Here is a 20160-nt window from a genome sequence, read left to right on the forward strand (position 1 = left end):
CACAGTGGATGCACCAATTTACATTCTCACCAACAGTGTATAGAGGGTTTCCCTTTATCCACATCCTTGCTGCTATTTGTTATTTGCGATCTTTTTGAAGACAGCCATTCTGACAGGTGTGAAGTGATCTTATTGTATTTTAATTTGCATTTCTCTGATGATTAACAATATTGGGCATCTTTTCATGTGCCTGTTGGCCATCTGTTATGTCTTCTTTGGAAAAATGTCTATTCAGGTCTTCGGCCCATTTTAATCAGGTTGTTTGTTTTTTGTGGTTGAATTGTATGAGCTGTTGATATATTTTGGATATTAACCCCTTATCAGTCATATTATTTGCAAATGATTTCTCTGCAGTAGGTTGTCTTCTCATTTTGTTGATGGTTTCTTTTGCTGCAAAAACTTTTAAGTTTAATTAGATGCCATTTGTTTATTTTTTGCTTTTGGTTCCTTTGTCTTAGGAGACAGATCCAAAAAATATTGCTACAACTTATGTCAGAGAGTGTTCTGCCTATGCTTTCATCTAGGAGTTTCGTGATTTCCAGCCTTACATTTATTTAATCCATCTTGAGTTTATTTTTGTTTATGGTGTTAGTAAATGTTCTAATTTCATTCTTTTACATGTAACTGCTTTCAGAACTTCTCTTATAAAGACTCTCAATTAGCATTATTGATCACTTTCATCTTTAAAGCCTCTAATGAAATATCACATATCTCCAGATTGTTGGTCATTCTTTTCATTCCTCTTTTGTTCCCCCTGTCATCTCATGGATGTCAGGGCCCCTTAGGAACCTGTCCTTGGCCCTTCTCCATCTACATTCTCTCTGGATGATCTCACGCTTCTCAAGGTTTCATCTATCACTAATATTCAACCTTTTTTATGGTAATTTTTCCATCAGTGTTCGACCTTTAGCAAATAAATACTGCTCTTGAACCTCATAGAGTTTAGAAATGGATGGCTCCTATGCTCGATATGTCAGTCCTGCTGACATATTATTACATTGCCTCCTACACTCATCTGACTTCACCCACAGTTTGTGCATTTGTGTCTTGTGACCTTGATTGGAATAGGAGGATCTGGCCGAAGGGGGAATCAACTCTCAGACTGAGTTATGCTAATCCAAATTTTTTTTCAGAACTTGACCCTGCACTGTCATGAACAACATGGGCAGTGGTCTCAGATGCTGATTTAACAGCCCCAGTCACAATGTGACTAGGCTGTACATTTTCCGTTTCATCCCCAGACACCTCTATCATCTGATTGTTGAAAAATCTGAGCTTATTAGAACATTTACATTTACATTTTAATTAACTTGTCAAAAATAAATCTACCTTTTCAAAAATTAAGACAAAAATCCCCCAGCTCATCAGTATCCCTGGGGTGTTGGTTCCCAGACCCCTGTGGATACCAAAATTTGTGGATGCTCAAGTCCCTTACATAAAATGGCACAGAATTTACATACAATCTGCACACATCTTTCCATATATGTTAAAATATCTCTAGATTACTAGTACTACCTAATGCAATGTAAACACTATGTAAATAGTTGCCAGCCTGCAGCAAATTCAAGTTTTGGTTTTTGAAACTTTCTGGAATATTTTTCCCCTACAAGTATTTTCTATCTGAGGTTGGTTGAATCTGCAGTTGTGGAATCCTTGGATTCTTCATCTATGGCCTTTCTTATCTTGAGCATCTTTTGTCATCAAAATCATCTTTCATGATCTTTGGATGCATTTGATACTTTTGACTTGTCTCTGCTCCTTGAAATAGTTTTTTTTTTCTCTAAATTTAGCTTCCAGTGACTTAGTTCCAGTCACAGACATGGCTCAGATCCAGTGTTGCTGTAGCTGTGGTGTAGGCCAGCAGCTGTAGCTCTGATTTTTGACCCCTAGCCTGGGAACTTCCCTATGCCACAGGTGTGGCTCTAAAAAGCAAAAAAAGACAAAAAATTTTTTTTTAATTTTGAAACTTTTTAAAAAGTAGCCTCAAGCACTTAGTAGTATCCATTTACATGCAAAACCAAGGCTCAGGCAATTGTAGATTCCTTAAGGATCGTGCCGGCTAACATGTGATTTAAGTTTTTAGTGTGTGTGTGTGTATGTGTGTGTGTATGGATAATATATATAAATGATACTATATATATAAAACATTCCTTGAAAAATACTGTATTTAAGATTTTAAGCTGATTTAAACTGGCCTTCCCTGATTTCCCATCGTGGTGCAAGAGAAATTAATCCGACTAGGAACCATGAGGTTGAGGGTTCGATCCCAGGCCTCGTTCAGTGGGTTAAGGATCTGGCATTGCTGTGGTTGTGTGTAGGCCAGCAGCTATAGCTCCAATTGGACCCCTAGACTGGGAACCTCCATATGCTGAGGGTGCAGCCCTAAAAAGCAAAACAAATAAATAAATAAATAAACTGGCCTTCCCACTATGCACTCAGATATTCCTAGTTAGTATGGCTTTATTTCATATGACAAAATTTAAAAAGTAATCAAAATTCTAAGAGCTAAGCAAGCCAATTATGAAAAAGTGGGAGATCAGCGTAATGGACAAAATTAGATGTCACAGCTCAACTCTTGAGATCATTTACCACAATTTAAAAAGGAAGTGGGAGTTCCCATCGTGGCTCAGTGGTTAATGAATCCGACTAGGAACCAAGAGGTTGCGGGTTCGATCCCTGGCCTTGCTCAGTGGGTTAAGGATCCACTGTGATCTGTGGTGTAAGTTGCAGATGTGGCTCGGATTCCATGTTGCTGTGACTGTGGTGTAGGCCGGTGGCTACACCTCTGATTAGACTCCTAGCCTGGGAACCTCTATATGCCACAGGAGCAGCCCAAGAAATGGCAAAAAGATTAAAAAAAAAAATACATATATATATATATGTATTTCTTAGTGCACAATGGAAAGTATAAAATTTGGGTCTGTAGGCATTTAGAATAAGCCTCCCCAAAGTGGGCTACTTTGGCATGAGGCTTATTTTGAACTAAATGCTGTTAAGACACTGCAAGTTCAGTAGAAACTCACTGCCCCTCTCTTAACTACCTAGAAGAATTTAAATTGAGGATTTTTCTTAGAAAAGGTAATTACCAGAGATAGAATTTATCTCAGTGGCCCCATCTACATGACAGAACAAACATCTAATTATCCAGCATTTGCTGCTCTTAATGTCCAGTGAATGACCCTTCTGTCCTTGGAAGACCAGAGATAAAAAAGATAAGTATCCCTTGCTCGTGAGACATGGCGCCAGGGCTTCAGCAAGAGTGGTTTGCTTCTCTACATGGACAGAGGTTACTCAGGGAAGAAAGACTTTAAAAGTACTCCTGTTTACCTAAGGGAATTCAATGTTCAGAATTAAAATTCCACCTGTCTGGTATATATATATATATATATATATATATATATATATATATATATACACACACACATATATATATATACACACACACATATATATATATTTTTTTAAAGACCAAGGGAAAGAGAAAAAGGTTGAGCTACACAAAAATAACAGAATCTTGTTATAAAAGCCAACATAGGGAGTTCCTGTCATGGCTCAGCAGAAACGAATCTGCCTAGTATCCAGGAGGATGCAGGTTTGATCCCTGGCCTTGCTCAGTGGGTTAAGGATCCAGTGCTGCCATAGGCTGTGGTGTAGGGTGCAGACTCAGCTCAGATCTGGTGTAGCTGTGGCTGTGGTATAGGCCAGTGGTTATGGCTCCGATTGGACCCCTAGCCTGGGAACCTCCATATGCTGAGGGTATGGCCCTAAAATGACACACACACAAGGCAACATAACTGGACAACCTGGGTTACTATAGGCTGTTTCTTATTATTCTACATCCTCTGCCCAGGACTCCTAATCCGCTTACATTTGTAGGAGTCAAAATTATCCACTTTGAAAAAGCTCATTCACAGGTGATTCCTGGAGCAACTGAGGAGAAAGTGTATAAATGGGTTACAAAAGTCATTAAAGCCTTGCTTTCTGGAGAATGATCTCATTGATTAAAGTACCGTCATGGTTTCCATGCTGGACTCGAGAATCCTGTCTCTAATTATGGGTGGATTTGATGACTTTTCTTCATGCTGTTTTTAGGTAGAGTTTAAAACTGCCTGAAAGATGAGGAGAATTTTACAATGGAAGAGAATTCAATTCATTGTATTGGCAAAGTCAGCAAAGAGTGAGTGGAATTCATTGGATGCTCGAGGTGGGCTGTAGACCCTCCTTACATTTGCATGCCAGATTGCATGTATGCGCATGTGCGTTCTTCTGGGTGAAAGGGCCATACTTTTGGTAGAATTCTTGGAAGGGCATGTAAACAAAAGTTTTTAAAAGAACTGCAGACCTAGAGGTCTCTTTTGTGGTTGAATGAAAGCAGATGCGACTTAGATACTGCATTGCCGTGGCTGTGGCCCTGGCTGGCAGCTGCAGCTCCAATTCAACTCCCTAATCTGGGAACTTCCAAAAAGCAAAAAAAGCAAAGAAAAAAAAAAAAAAAAAAACCAACCCAAAAAACCAAAAAAAAAAAAACCATGGCCCAGTCTCTTGTAACATTACCTTCTTTGATTCAACGTTGGTTCAACCCCCAACAATTCTATGAAATGTTTAGTGCCAGTATTATCATTTTCCCTAAATTGGAAGACACTGACCTTCCATAGAGACTAAGATAGAAGCTAAAGATCAGAACCCATTCCACTGGCTTCTCTATGAGGCCTCAGTGTGAAGGCCTGAACTATGGCATCTGCAACCTACACCACAGTAACGCCGGATCCTTAACTCACTGAGTGGTGCCAGGGATGGAACCCACATTCTCATGGATACTAGCCACAAGGGGAACTCCTAGACTGGGCCTTTTCTTTTTTTTTTTCTTTTTCTTTTTTTTGGTCTTTTTGCCATTTCTTGGGCCGCTCCCGCAGCATATGGAGGTTCCCAGGCTAGGGGTTGAATCGGAGCTGTAGCTGCCGGCCTACGCCAGAGCCACAGCAATGTGGGATCCGAGCCGAGTCTGCAACCTACACCACAGCTCACGGCAACGCCGGATCATTAACCTACTGAGCAAGGGCAGGGATCAAACCTGCAACCTCATGGTTTCTAGTCGGATTCGTTAACCACTGCGCCACGATGTGAACTCCTGGGCCTTTTCTTTTTCTTTTTCTTTCTCTCTTTTTTTTTGCTTTTTAGGGTTGCAGGTATGGCATATAGAAGTTCTCAGGCTAGGGGTTGAATCAGAGCTGCAGCTGCTGGCCGCAGCCGCAGCCGCAGCCACAGCCACAGTAACTCAGGATCCAGGCTTGTGTCTGTGACCTACACCACAGCTCATGGCAATGCTGGATCCTTAACTCACTTAGCGAGACCAGTTATGGAACCCACATCCTCATGGATACTAGTTGGGTCTGTTTTGGCAGCACCACAATGGGCACCCTAGACTGGGCCATCTTGATGCCAGTTTCAGCACAGTGATTAGTCATGCTGTCAACACTTTGTCCCTGCAAAACAAAACAAAAACACTTAACAAATAACTCTAGCACCTCTTTCAAGGAGGCTTCTTATGCAAGCATAACAACTCAGGGCACCGGTACCCAAAAATGCTCTTCCTACATCACCATCTCAGGAATAGAGCCATGGATTCCTTCCCCCAATTCCACCCTGACTAGCGTGCCTTGTCCACGCTCTGTTGGCCTTTGTTCCCTTAAAGGAAAGTGCTCTTCTTACTCCTTTATCCACCTTGTCTTCTGGTTCACTCACCATAAACCAGGGCTGAGATCACTTCTTCAGGCAGAAGGAGGGAGAGGAGGAAGATAATAGTTCATACTAATAATTTTATATTTTTGCTTTTCACCCTAGCACCTGTATTTGGCAGTGATCTTTGGAGACTTCTACAGCATTATAGAACCATGTAAGGTGGGTAATCCTGTCCACAAACTCACCAATCCTAATAATTGACACCCTCCTTACCACTGATACAAACTTTTTTTGCACCAAATCATCAGAAACTGTCTCAAATCTGGTTTGTATCACATAACTCACATGTTTAAAGGCTTAGAGGAGGAGATCCCTATCACTTATCTGATAAATACACCCTGCAGGTGACTATTTCGACTCTCGATTTTCTGTCACACACACTCCATACCTGTCATTCTTCAGCTCAGCTTCAGTCACGCTTTGGTCACACTCACCTTACTCAGTCCCACCTGAGCAGGCCCCTGCCATCCCAAGACGACTCCTCTCTCCTCCATGTTTTAGCACATGTCACTCACTGAGATGCTGGGACCCCCCCCTCCTCAAAGAAGGTCTCTTCCGCCCCCCTGACGTCTGGCAAAGGCAGGCACTCAGTGCTGTGGAATAGTGAACAAATGCTGCCTCCCACCCCTGAGGCACTGGTTCCTATTTATCACTCTCTTTGCAAATTTGGCTGCAGACTCACACTGCCTCTGTCGGAGCTAGTTTGTATCGAGTCTTCTGCTACTGCATCCCCAGCAAGCAGTCCTTTGTTCAGCAGATAGTCACTGAGCTAGGTGCTGCTCTCAGGCCTGGGAAGAAAGCAATGAACCAAACAGATAAAAATCCCTGCCCTGGAGTTCCCATCGTGGCACAGTGGAAATGAATCTGACTAGGAACCATGAGGTTGTGGGTTTGATCCCTAGCCTCACTCAGTGGGTTAAGGATCTGGTGTTGCCCTGAGCTGTGGTGTAGGTTGAAGACATACGTGGCTCGGATCTGATGTTGCTGTAGCTGTGCCGTAGGCCGGGAGCTGTAACTCTGATTGGACCCCAACCTGAGAACTTCCATATGCTGCGGGTGCGGCCCTAAAAAGAACGAAAAAGAAAATCCTCGCCCTCGTGGAGCGTTCATCCTAATAGGAGAGAAATGGCTGCGCTGGACCGCTGATCTTCAATTTCGACTTCATTCTAATTCAGCTGTTTTGATTCTATATTGATTCAAGAGACTGTCTATAGACGTCTGTGCTGGATATTCTGCAAAGACAGGTACCAGCAACTCCTCCTAAACCTGCAAACATAGAACTACTTCTCCCACCGAGAGGTAGAGTCTGTTTCCTCTCTACCTGACCCTGAGCTCCCCTGTGACTTGATCGATAGAATCTTCAGATGTGACCACTGTGCCAGGGCCTGGCCTCGACCCAAAGGGGCCTGACAGCTTCCACCTCCTGGGAAACCAGGTACCACGTAAAGAAGCTCAGCCTATCCTGCTAGAGAGAAGGCCATGCAGAGAGAGAGGCCCCGAGGATGAGTGACCATGTGGCAAGAGCGGACATAGGGAGGAGAACCATAGCACTCCAGGTGACAGGCAGCATGAAGGCCCAGCCATGTCGGTTAGGCCACCTCAGACCTTCCAGCCACCAGGTGAATGCAGACCCATGAGTGAGCCCAGCAAACATCATTGCAGCAGAGATAACCATTCACGATGAATTCCTGAACCAATAAAATGGTGGCTGTATTGAGTCACTCAACTTGGAGGTGGTTTGTTAGGGGGCAGCAGATAACTGAGACACTGCCCTAACCAGTCGGGGGCAGTATTTTCTACGTGTCTCTGAGTCTTCATCACGTCATTAGGGTTGGGCAAAAAGTTAACATCCAGTCAAGTTCTGATGAGTGAGTATTTCTACAACTAACTGGGGGAGAGGATTCTGGGAAGACGGCAGAGGGTGAAGCACCGGAAGCTATCTCCCCACCTAGACATCGACTGCACCGGCAAAATCTGTCGATTTAACTATTTGGGGCCTATGAAGGCTTCCAACTTCCAGGGGAAGCCTTAGATGGTAAATTGTGGAGCATTTCAGTCAATTCTGGCTCTTAGGACAGTAGGAGCTGCCCATCCCCCACCCCAACCTCTTGGCAGACAACTGTGTGTGTGTTCCTGGAACTGCTGCCCACAGCCTGTGGGAGTGAGGGTGAGCCAAAAGGATCCTGTCCTCCAAATACCAGAGCTCTCTGCTCTGACTGCTGATTGCTGCTCCTGACCACAGAGCCCAGATGGGAGCTGAGTGGCCACTGTTGCTGTACCTCCTCCACGCTGCCCCAGCCCCTTCCCTCTGGTTAAAGTGACTTCCAGGGGATCTAAAAGGCCAGGCTCATCTCTTCCCCTCCTCACCCCACCCCCTAGTCATTCTTTACTTCTTCCTCTTTCTGGAGCTAGGCACTGTCAGTGGCCAGTCTATTTGCCACATGTGGCTACTTGTTACCATGGCTCTAGATCAATCAATCTCTTCCTAAGTTTATGGGTTTGCAGCAACTGGAGTCGCCTACACTGCTCTGGGGAATGCAAAATGGCAAAAGCTCTGGGAAATGCTTTGGCAGTTTCTTGAAATGCTAAACACTTACCATATGCGGCAGCCATTCCACTCCTAGATGTTACCCAAAGACAAATGAAAACAACCCACATAAAGACTTATGTGAATGTTCAGAGCAGGTTTATTCATAACAACCCCCTGCCCCCCAAATGGAAACAACCCAAATGTCCATCAACAGGTGAGTGCATAAACAAAAGGAGATATAGCCACACAGTGGAATATTTCTTAGCAATAAAAAGGAACAGACTAGTGATACACACACCAAGTGAATGCCTCTCAAAATTGTTATGCTGAGAGAAAGAATCCAGACCAAAAAAAGGTACTCTCTATATGATTCCATTTATATAAAATTCTAGGAAAAAAAATAATCTATACTAGTAGAAAGAGATCAGTTGTTTCCTGGAGTGCGGGACAGATAGACTACAAAGGGGGACTTGAAAACCTGTGGGGGTGATGAAAATATTCTGTATCTTAATAGGGGAGGTGATTCACAGGTGTGTGCATCTGTCACACTCACCAAATTATATACTTTTTTTTGGTCTTTTTGCCTTTTCCAGGGCCATTACTGCGGCATATGGAGGTTCCCAGGCTAAGGGTCTAATCGGAGCTGTTGCTGCCGGCCTACACCAGAGCCACAACAACGCCAGATCCTAGCCGTGTCTGCAACCTACACCACAGCTCACGGCAACACCGGATCCTTAACCCACTGAGCAAGGCCAGGGATTGAACCTGCAACTTCATGGTTCCTCATCGGATTCGTTAACCACTGCACCACGATGGGAACTCCCCAAATTAGATACTTAAAAGAATGTAGTTAACTGAACATAAATTACACCTCAATAAAAGTTAATTAGGGAGTTCCCGTTGTGGCTCAGTGGGTTAAGAACCTGACTAGTGTCCATGAGAATGCAGGTTCAATCCCTGGCCTCACTCAGTGGGTTAGGAATCCAGTGTTGCTGCAAGCTGCAGTGTATGTCACAGTTGTGACTCGGAACTGGCACTGCTGTGGCTGTGGCGTAGGCTGGCAGCTGCAGCTCTGATTCCACCACTAGCCCAGGAACTTCCATATGCCATGGATGAGGCCACAAAAAGAAAAAAAAATAAGTAAAGATTAGGAACAAGAATTAAATGAAAGAATCAGAGACATGAATCTAGACACTTGGAAGAAAAAGTAATGTTGATAATGAGCATAGGTGATTTTAAACAAATTTTACCAATTTATTATTCTCATCTCCCTTGTGCACTAGTTTAAAAAGAAAAAAAGAAATAGAGCTAGCACAAAACACTTCGGATATTAATTCTTTTCAAGGGGATAATCAGTTTGCTTTTAATAGAACAAAGAGGTCATTTATCATTAAAAATTACCAGAGGAGTTCCCTGGTGCCTTAGCAGGTTAAGGATCTGGCATTGTCACTGCTATGGCGCCCCTGGCCTGGGGAATTTCTGCCACCATGGGCATGGCCAAAATAAAAATAAAAATTACTAGAGATGTTAAGCATTTTTCATACCTATTGGCTATCTTATTTATTTTTTTAATTGCCTGTTTGTGAACTTTGCCAATTTTTCTACTGGGTTGTTCTTCCTGGTTTTCTTCTGTTTGTTTATATGCTTCCTCACCAGGGAGTTCATTGGAGACAAAGACTGCATGCATCTCATTTCTTTGTCTATCCTCAGCCCAGCACAGTGTTTGGTATTTCCTTCATGAAATGTCTGTTAAAAATGGAACTGAATGATCTTAATTCATTCTCATAACCTTCAGAGACTTTAACGTTATCACTTCTATTTTACAGATGAGGCACACAAGTTGCAGAGGTTGAAACATTTCCAGTCACACAACTAAACAGCAGAATTGGGACTGTAACCCAGACCTTCTGATTTTAAACCATGGGTTTACTGAAGTTGTCCTCCATCCCCTCAATCGATGTCTGCGTGGGCCCTGTCTTCTTCAGGATATCAACTGAGTATTTTAAATGAATTTAAAATTTGCAAAGCGCAACCTCCGCTAGGCGCATGCGTCCCTCCCTAACGACGTCTCCTTGCCTTCCGCTTTGCGCCTCTTTTGGCCCCAGCGACTTGCCATCGCCCGTGAGGAGGTGCTCACTATTTGAAGTGATGGCGACTGGGACCCCAGATTCGCAAGCACGATTTGGTCAGTCCGTGAAGGGGCTTCTCACAGAGAAGGTGAACACCTGTGGTACTGACGTGATTGCGCTCACCAAGCAGGTGCTGAAGGGCTCCCGGAGCTCTGAGGTGAGCTAGAAGTAGATTCTCCGGGCCTAATATCCCCGAGGCTCTCCTGCCTTCCAAAACCGGGCGGGCGGCGGGGGGAGGGGGGGTCGCTCTGCATCCTGGGAACTGTAGTCTGTGAGCTGGTGAAGGAGAGCGCTTCGCGGAGAGCGAGTGTTGCATTCTGGGGTGTGTAGTCTCTCCAGGTAGGACAAGCAGGGAGCGTGAGGTGGGTAAGAAACGAAGTGATGGGAATCTGTGCTTTAAAGCAGAGATTGCCTTAGATGATATGTGAGATAGTGGGCCTAACGAGTTCCTTATTTGTTCCTCAGGGTTGTCTCTAGTGAGGATCCGTCCCATTTGGCCCCTAAATTCTGCATGGTTTTGCTCTCAACGTCCCATATTACTTCTACATTTTTCTGCGTCATCTGTCCACTGATTTCTCCCTTTCTGACTTATCTTTCTGGCTACGTTCTTGGTTTTCTGTTTCTTAAATTAGCTTTCTCCTTCTTCCTGATTTTCCCCCCATTATTCTTTGGCTGGTTCCAGGAATGGAATTATTTGATGGCCTTTCACACCAGCAAGCTTTATATATGTGCAGTTTTTCTCCAAAAAAAAAAAAAAAAAAAAAAAATCAATCACTGTTCTCTGAAACATTCACCCAAGGGAAATGAAAATTTATGTCCACACAGAGACTTGTACAGATACATAGGGTATTTATCCATAATAGCACCAAACTGGAAACAGTCCAGATGCCCAAATGACAGATGATTGAACAAATGAAATGGGTCTAATGACTCAGCCATTCAACTTCTAAGTTTGTACCCAGGAAAAAAGAAAACAGGTCCATTGCTTTCTTATTTAAATCAACCATGCACGTAATATATCATCTAAGATGTCCAGGTTTGGTTTCATTAAAGTGGAAAACATCTTGAATACATTTGTAAAACACTCTGAGAATGGAGTCTTTGGATTTCTGTGGCTTTCTCCTGTATGCCATTGTCTTGCTGGTAGTTAACTCAGTAGCAGTGTATCTTAGCTATTCATTTTCAACACGTATTTTTTTGTGTGTCATTTTAGGGCCGCACCCGTGGCATATGGAGGTTCCCAGACTACGGGTTGAATCGGAGCTGCAGCTGCCGGCCTACACCACAGCCACGGCAATGCAGGATGCAAGCCGGGTCTGCAACCTACACCACAGCTCATGGCAATGCCGGGTCCTTAACCCACTGAGCAATGCCAGGGATTGAACCTGCAGCTTCATGGACCAATTCTTTTTTTTCCTAACTCTTATTTTATTAGTTTCTATGTAGTTGCATTTTCAAGCATAATATGTCCACAAGTCTTCAGATATGTATATGAATGTTCAAGGCAGCTTTATTCATATTAGTGTAGGGTCCTAATGTTGCAGGAAGGGGTACCCCTTCCAGGGCCTGAGAATGGGCTCTTGTCTCTAACACTCAGAAATGAATGGTCGTAGGAGACACACGTGCTGACAAAGCAAGAGACTTTATTGGGAAGGGGCACCCGGGTGGAGGGCGGCAGGGTAAGGGAACCCAGGAGAACTGCTTTGCCATGTAGCTCGTAGTCTCTGGGTTTATGGGAATGAGGTTAGTTTCTGGGTTGTCTCTGGCCAGTCATCTTGCTTGGCTTGTAAGTGGTCTGGCCCAGGGTCCTTCTTGGTGATGCGTGTACCTTTCAGTCAAGGTGGATCCCAGCACCAAGGATCCTGGGAAGTTGTTTGTCTCCTTCCTGCTGTTGGCCCCTCCGTATCCTTCCAGTTAGCCTTCAGGGCAGCACCACCTGCTTTATCAGGGCCTCCTGCTATGAGACAAGTCATGCTATTGTCTGCTTGGCCAAGGTGGGCAGTTTTGGTCAATGGTTCCCTAACACCAAGAGAGTTATCTTTACAAAATTAGCTTTCGTTATGTCCTTAGCTTTTATTTATAGTGGTTGCAAGAAACAACTGTATGAAGAAAGTGTTTGCATTTGCCATAACACTCTTGTTGAAGTCACTGATCTGGTGATCCCAAATATGCTTTTTATGAGGTCCCATGTGGTATACTCATTTTAGGATTCAACATCAGAGAACACATTATCTCTTTTGAAGAATTGTTGTGTTGCCTTTTACCAAATAAGAATTACACAACTTATTGTATTTCACACTTTTTGCCTTGGTTGCGCAGAAATTTTCTATGTCAGAAATTTTCTATGTTAGTGGTAGACTTATCTGCTGCCTTCTCCTTTTCATGATTTTTAGATTCTATTTCTGTTTTTTTTTTTTAAACAGTTTGTGTACACATGTACACATACACAAAGTAGTTTGGAATAAATTGCCTTGCATCTTTTCTTTTTTCTTTTCTTTTTTTTTTTTTTTTGTCTTTTTGCTATTTCTTGGGCCGCTCCCGCGGCATATGGAGGTTCCCAGGCTAGGGGTCCAATCGGAGCTGCAGCCACCGGCCTACGCCAGAGCCACAGCAACGCTGGATCCGAGCCAAGTCTGCAACCTACACCACAGCTCACGGCAACGCCGGATCGTTAACCCACTGAGCAAGGGCAGGGACCGAACCCGCAACCTCATGGTTCCTAGTCGGATTCGTTAACCACTGCGCCACGACGGGAACTCCTGCCTTGCGTCTTTTTTGGAGAGAAACAAGGTATTAAATATATATATATGTTTAAAAATAGATGGTGTTCACAGTTAATACAAGTGTGTGTTGAACTTCCACATTCATCATAATAAACAGATTTATTGAGCATCTATGATGTGCTAGACACTGCTGTGTCTTCTGAGTTTAATTCATTAAGTCTTTATAATTTTTTTTTTCTTTTTATGGCCACACTTGGGGCATATGGAAGTTCCTGGCCTAGGGATTGAATTGGAGCTGCAGCTGAGGTCTACACCAGAGCCACGACAACACTGGATCTGAGTCACATCTGCGACCTACACCACAGCTCGTGGCAATAAGCAAGGCCAGGGATTGAACCCTCATCCTAATGGAGACTATGTTGGGTTCTTAACCCACTGAGCCTCAGTGGGAACTCCAGGTCTTTATAATCACTAATAAAGTAGGTACTTTTCTTTTTCTTAAAATTAAAGTTTTGGGAGTTCCTGTCGTGGCGCGGTGGTTAACGAATCCGACTAGGAACCATGAGGTTGTTGGTTCTATCCCTGGTCTTGCTCAGTGGGTTAAGGGTCCGGTGTTGCCGTGAGCTATGGTGTAGGTCACAGATGCGGCTCGGATCCCACATTGCTATGGCTCCGGTGTAGGCTGGTGGCTACAGCTCCGATTCGACCCTTAGCCTGGGAACCTCCATATGCTGCGGGAGCGGCCCTCGAAAAGACAAAAACAAACAAAAAATAAATAAAATTAAAGTTTTGTTGATATTCAGTGTTGTACTGATTTCTGCCTACAGCAAAGTGACTTAGTATAAAAAAATATAATGACACATTCTTTTTTATATTCTTTTTCATCATAGTCTGTTCTAGGAGATTGACTACAGTTTCTTGTGCTATACAGTAGGACCTTTTTTTTTTCCCCATTTTTATTTATTTATTTATTTAGTGATTTTTATTTTTTCCATTATAGTTGCTTTACAGTGTTCTGTCAATTTCTACTGTACAGCAAAGTGTATACACACACACACACACACACACACACACACACACACACACACATATATATATATATATACATACATCTTTTTCTCACATTCTCCTCCATCATGTTCCATCATAGGACCTTATTGTTTATTAAGGAGTTATTTTTCTTGCAGAGTGGAATTTCACTTGTCCAAAGTCACAGCTTCCAGGAAGGGGGAGAGGCAGGATTGAAACCTAGGCAGACTGGTGCTAGGCCTACACTCTTTGACACCACTTCTTATGTGGTACCAGCTGGATTAAATGGCTGAAAAGCCACTGTGCCACCCTTGACCGCCCTAATGTGGCTTGCTCATTCCTGTCTCTCCTCCTTGTGTATTTTTCAAAGGCTTCTTCTGGAATAGATTTGGAGAGGGTGCTCAGTCAGCGGTGTGAGTTAAGCTGAGACAAGTCCAGTGTTCTGGGACAGAGTTGATACATTTCTCAAGCCTGAACTTGTATCTTTTTTACTGCATCTTTTACATGACACTTATTACATATCATATTGCATTTTTCTATAGTTACTTATGTATTTTTGCCATTTCCTCTCCTAGACTGTGAGGTTATGGGATGTCTTACTGATTTTCACTCCTTCTTGCCCCTCTCTTCAGCAGTCTCCACATAGCTATTTTGTTTGACTAACTGACAATTCCCATGTGCAAAACACTCATTCCTCACCTTCCATTTAACAAATATTTACTGTCTGCTCTGTGCCAGGAGCTGTTCTGGGTACCAGGGAGTGGGAGATATGCAAAACTAAGTCCCTGTACTTAGAAAACTTTCAGTTTAATGAAGAGACAGAGAAACAAATGAAATACAAAAAGAATCAGGTGGTGGTCTTAGTGCTATGAAAAAAATAATACAGCTGGGAATAGAGTGGTGAAAGGGTTTCCTCTAAATAGGGTGGTCAGGGAAGGGCTCTTGGAGGAGGTGACTTTTGAGCAGATACTTGAATGGAGTGAAGGAGTAAACTGTATGGACATCAGGAGGCAGAGGGTTCCGAGTCGAGGACATGACAGATGCAAAGAGATGGGAACGTGTATAAGGAATGCAGGGAGACCAGTATGGCTGGAGGAAATGATGCCAACTTGTTCTCCTGGCACAGTGAATGCTTGTGACCAATACACTCCTCTCTTGCACACCCGTGCTTCTGCTGCTCCAGTTGAATTGTGTGCTTGGTAAGGGTTCATTGCGTTTTTTTCCCTAAACCTGTGTAAGGCACTTGTGCTTGCTGTTGCAACCATATTGTTTCATGAAATAAGATGGAAAATGATGAAATATGAGCAAAGAAAAAGGATTGCTAAACGAAGTTGAGAATCAGAAGTACTTGTTGAAGATAAATACCAAGACAAACTGGTATCGAGCTAATTATGAGCAAGACAGTGGTCTAAGCCTGGGGAAAATTCATAGAAATCTAAAAAGACTCCATACTCAGATAGTTTTGCAGGTGTATTTAAAATGTTGCTCTGCTTTGGGAATTCCCATTGTGGTGCAGCGGAAATGAATCTGACTAGAATCCATGAGGATGGGGGTTTGATCCTTGGCCTTGCTCAGTGGGTCAGGGATCTGGCGTTGCTGTGAGCTGTGGTGTAGCTTGCAGATGCAGCGGCTCAGATCTTGCGTTGCTGTGGCTGTGGCCAGTAGCTGTGGCTCTGATTTGAACTCTAGTCTGGGAACTTCCATATGCTGCAGGTGCAGCCCTAAAAAGCAAAAAAAAAAAAAAAAAAAAAAAAGATGGTGTTCTGCTTTAAAGAAACCAAAACTGGAAATCTTAGATGTTATTTTATTTGTGTGGTTAGTTCGTGTAAGAAAATAATGCAGAATGTCAATGACTACATCTGTCTTCAAAGAAAAGGCCTTGTCTCTACAACAACCCCTGCATTCCAGGCCATCACAAGTCCCATCAAATTTACCTTCTGAACGCCTCTCAAACCTACCGTCCTTTTTTTTTTTAATTGCAGTTTCTATGGTTCAGGCAACTCTCGTTTCTTGTCTAGAAAACTAAAATGTTCTCCTAATGAAACTCTCTGTCTTCAGTCCTCTGTCTAGTCCATTCTGCTTACCACCCTTCTAAAATAGTAAATACAACCATGTTACTTTTTTGTAAAATTGTACATTGAAATTCTAAACACCAACCTTTAGGTCTCAGCTTAGAAGTCACTTTGGAGTTCCCGCTGTGGCACAGTGGGTTAAGAATCCTACTGTAGTGGCTTGGGTTACTGCAGAGGTGAGGGTTCGATTCCTGACCCAGTGCAGTGGGTTAAAGGATCCACTGTTGCTGAAGCTGTGGCTCTGATTCAATCCCTGGCCTGGAAACTTCCATATGCTGCAGGTGCAGCCATTAAGAAAAAAAAAAAAAAAAAATCACTTTTTTTAAGGTGCTTTCCCTGAGCACCTACCCTGTAGTGGGTGAGACACCCCTGCCCCCCAAGCTCCCAGGGCTTTCAGTGCTTCTCCTTCAGCACGTACCACAGGTATTATAGTACCTTTGTCCTCTTGGTAATCTCAGATTGTGAACCCTGTGAGGACGGGGCCTATGTCTCTTACTGGCTCATAAGCACTTCATAAATATTTGTTGAATGAATGAGGAAGATTCTGTTAGAAACTTTTCTTTCTGCCGTCAGTCAATGGCAGAAATGTCAATCAGCGTCCCCCATCTATAGGAGTTTGGAGTTTGCCACTTAAAAGTGGCCACAAGGAAGTACCCTGGTGGCCTACTGATTAAGGAACAAGTCTTGTCACTGCTGTGACTTGGATCACTGCAGTGGTGCAGGTTCAGTCCCAGGGAATTCAATCCCTGCTGAGGGCGCAGCCAAAAAAAAAAAAAAAAAAGTGTTCCCCATGGAGGGAACAGGAATTCACATACCCTCGTGCTTGTGCCGGGAATGCAAAGTGTTATAACCTTAACAGGGTGGGGGAGGAGTTTGGTAATAGGTAGCAAAATTAAAACCCTTTGATCTAGCGGTCACAATCAAGATTCTGAGTCTATTCCAAAGTTATGCTGGCAAAAAGATACAAAGATATATAAGGTATTTTTTTGTAGCACTACTTAAGCAAAAGACTGGAAACAGCCCCAAGTCTTTAGTGGTAGCGGAAGACCAGCTGAATACTGGGGCGGCTTAGCAGCTCTAAAACAACAAGGTGGAGAATCAGGATCCACAGCTGCAGATCCGTCTCAGTGTGTATTATCAGGTGAAAACGGCTGAGTCTGGAGTAGCACATACGGTAGGTGACATTAAAAGTAAGGAGGGGAGTTCCCGTCGTGGCGCAGTGGTTAACGAATCTGACTAGGAACCATGAGGTTGAGGGTTCAGTCCCTGCCCTTGCTCAGTGGGTTAACGATCTGGCATTGCCGTGAGCTGTGGTGTAGGTTGCAGACGTGGCTTGGATCCCGCATTGCTGTGGCTCTGGCGCAGGCTGGTGGCTATGGCTCCGATTCGACCCCTAGCCTGGGAACCTCCATATGCCGCAGGGGCGGCCCAAGAAATAGCAAAAAGACAAAAAAAAAAAAAAAAAAAAGTAAGGAGGGCAGAACATATTCATATGTCCATTGTTTTATAAAGGAACAATGGAAAGATAAACCAAAAACTAATAAAAAATACTTATATCTGGGGGAGAGATACTGGGGAGGGGAAGAGGTTGGGCGGAAGGTCTTCTTTTCTTGTTTTGCCTTTAGAAGCTCATAAAGTTGGTTTGTTTTTGTTTGTTTTTTTGGCCACGCCTGCGGCAGGCAGAAAGTCCTTAGCCAGGGTTTGAACCTGTGCCACAGCAGTGACCCAGGCTGTGGCAATGACAACACTGGCTACTTAACCCACTGTGCTACAAGGGAACTCCTTGTAAAGTTTAATTTTTAAACTTAAAAAGAAAAAGAAAAATAATTTGCTGTGAGGGGAATCTGGAGGCTGGAGCAAGTGCTCCTGTTCCTGGTTAATTTGAAGTCATCCGTCTTCCTTTTACGGGAACCTCTCTCATGCAAGGGGACAGGGAAGGTTGGTAGGCACACGTGACCGTGGCTCCCTTACATGGCCGGACTTCATGTCTGTCCAGATCAGTGTGCCGCAGCAGGCCAGAAACCTCTGTTAATCTCTTCTTGCCACTCAGTGCAGAGTCAGCTCTCCTGACCACAGGCCACCCAGTGGAAACAGCTCACTTAGCCTTCTGCCTCGGCCTCAGGGCCCAGCCCTCAGTGAACTCTTTAAAATCTGCTGCCACATTTCTCCTTCTCTCGCCCCCAGCTTCACTTGGCAGTTTTCCACTTTAAAATCCCAGGGATCTTTCTTCCCAGGTCTTTTTTTCCCTCTGTGTCTCTCGTTCCATTCCTGAATAGCTTAAATTCCTTCTATCCCCCTAAAATCCTAGCCTAACTCCTGCCCTCTCAGGCTTCACAAACCACCCCAAATCTCAGATTTGCCTTGAAAGAATCAAGTGTTACGTTCTCACTAGGCCTGTGGAGCCAGTTTCTTTTCACAGGCTTTTCCTCTTCGCCCTTGATTAATAAGCTCAGCAGTTGGGGAAGACTTGATTTCTCAGTGGCCTTTGGAACAGAGGTGGAGCCCATGCCAGAACTGCCGTAGTAACAATGAAATAGATTTTCAGTGTGAACAAATGGGAAATTATGCTCCATTACATTTGGAGGGTTTGTATTTGTATGGGGTGGGAGAGTGGGGGGAGGAGAGAGGGTGGTGGTATAACAGCTGCAGAGGGAAGATTACAGGAAGTTGGGACATTTTGATTATTACCATTTTATTTTTGTCTTCCAGCTGTTAGGTCAGGCAGCTCGAAACATGGTACTACAGGAAGATGCCATCTTGCACTCAGAGGATGTAAGAAACAATTTGTTATGGGGTGGGTTTTATATGCATCGTTTGTGTGGCTACAGGGAAGTGGAATGTTCTATTTCTCTCTCTCTCTTTTTTTTTTTTCTTTTATGCAGAGTTTAAGGAAAATGGCCATAATAACAACACATCTTCAATACCAGTGAGTATGCCCTCTCCAGTGACTGCTGCACTTGCTTCTCCGTCATCTTGCCCAGGCTGCCTCTTGTGACCTTTGTCTTAAGCATGTTTTCCCTCGGAGGGAGGGGCTGGGAGTAAAGGTGGGGTCAGTCAAGGATGTGTTCCCTCTGGAAGAGCTGCCTGAGACTGCAGAAGAAGTTGGGGTATGGGGTGCAATCAGAGCAGGGACCACCATTGTGAACCTCTCTAGTAATTTGAGAGCTCCTTAGAGGGAGAGACTGTAAACCCCGCAAGGGTGGGGCCCAGGCCAGGACCACACGCATGCACTGCACCTGGCACCCAGTAGGCACTTTAATCAGTACATGTCAGTTGTCTGTGCCTGAGGTCTTTCCTGGCGTGTCTGCACCTTCCCTGGGAATCATGTCTAACTGACCTTTATCTTACATTCCCATGTGTAACCCAGCTCTAACTATATATAAATCATCCAGGAGGTTTTGAAAGATAAGAGATCCCTTCTCCATTATAGTTTTGGACAAAATTATAATTTAATTAACTTTTCATCTCATTTCATTTTGCTTTTTATTTTATGTCGTCGATACTATACTTATGTACCTCTTGGAAATATCTGGGTTGGGAATCGAACTCTTGATTTTTAAAATGCTGAATGTTCATTTTTGGGGTTTGTACTTATCAGGCGTGTGACCCTTTGACTCCACACACCCAGACTGAATTTGAGCCATACTGTTGTGTGTTTGACCACATCCCTCAATCTGATGGTGTATTATTACATCTTTTCAGTAACTCTATACTCTTAGGGTAGACAGACATATAAAATGTGACAAGCTGGAAATTTGCTCCATATGTATATATTTGTTTTGTCTATATAGCCGTGAATAACTTCTCCTGCCTCACTGAATTTCCTGATGTTTATATTCCTCTTTTTCTTTTCTGATTTAGGCAAGAAGCTATTCAGAAGAAGTAAGTAACCCCAGAGGTAGAGGAGTCGGGAGAGGGGGCGGCAACTAACTGCAGCA

At 43.6% G+C, this 20160-nt stretch overlaps 1 protein-coding gene across 2 annotated transcripts in view; it reads left to right on the forward strand.

The window, feature by feature from the left end:
* BORCS7 (BLOC-1 related complex subunit 7) overlaps positions 1-20160 on the forward strand; it is a 39188-nt gene that overhangs the window by 11879 nt on the left and 7149 nt on the right. The window contains exons 3-7 of one of the 2 annotated variants that reach the window (XM_013990481.2): positions 5842-5898; positions 10096-10555; positions 18932-18994; positions 19105-19148; positions 20084-20104. In XM_013990481.2, coding sequence (XP_013845935.1) covers positions 10316-10555; positions 18932-18994; positions 19105-19148; positions 20084-20104 — 368 coding nt within the window. In that variant the 5' untranslated portion in view covers positions 5842-5898; positions 10096-10315. 2 annotated transcript variants of the gene reach the window in all.

The sequence above is a fragment of the Sus scrofa genome, chromosome 14 (assembly GCF_000003025.6).
Source record: "Sus scrofa isolate TJ Tabasco breed Duroc chromosome 14, Sscrofa11.1, whole genome shotgun sequence".
Taxonomy (NCBI): domain Eukaryota; kingdom Metazoa; phylum Chordata; class Mammalia; order Artiodactyla; family Suidae; genus Sus; species Sus scrofa.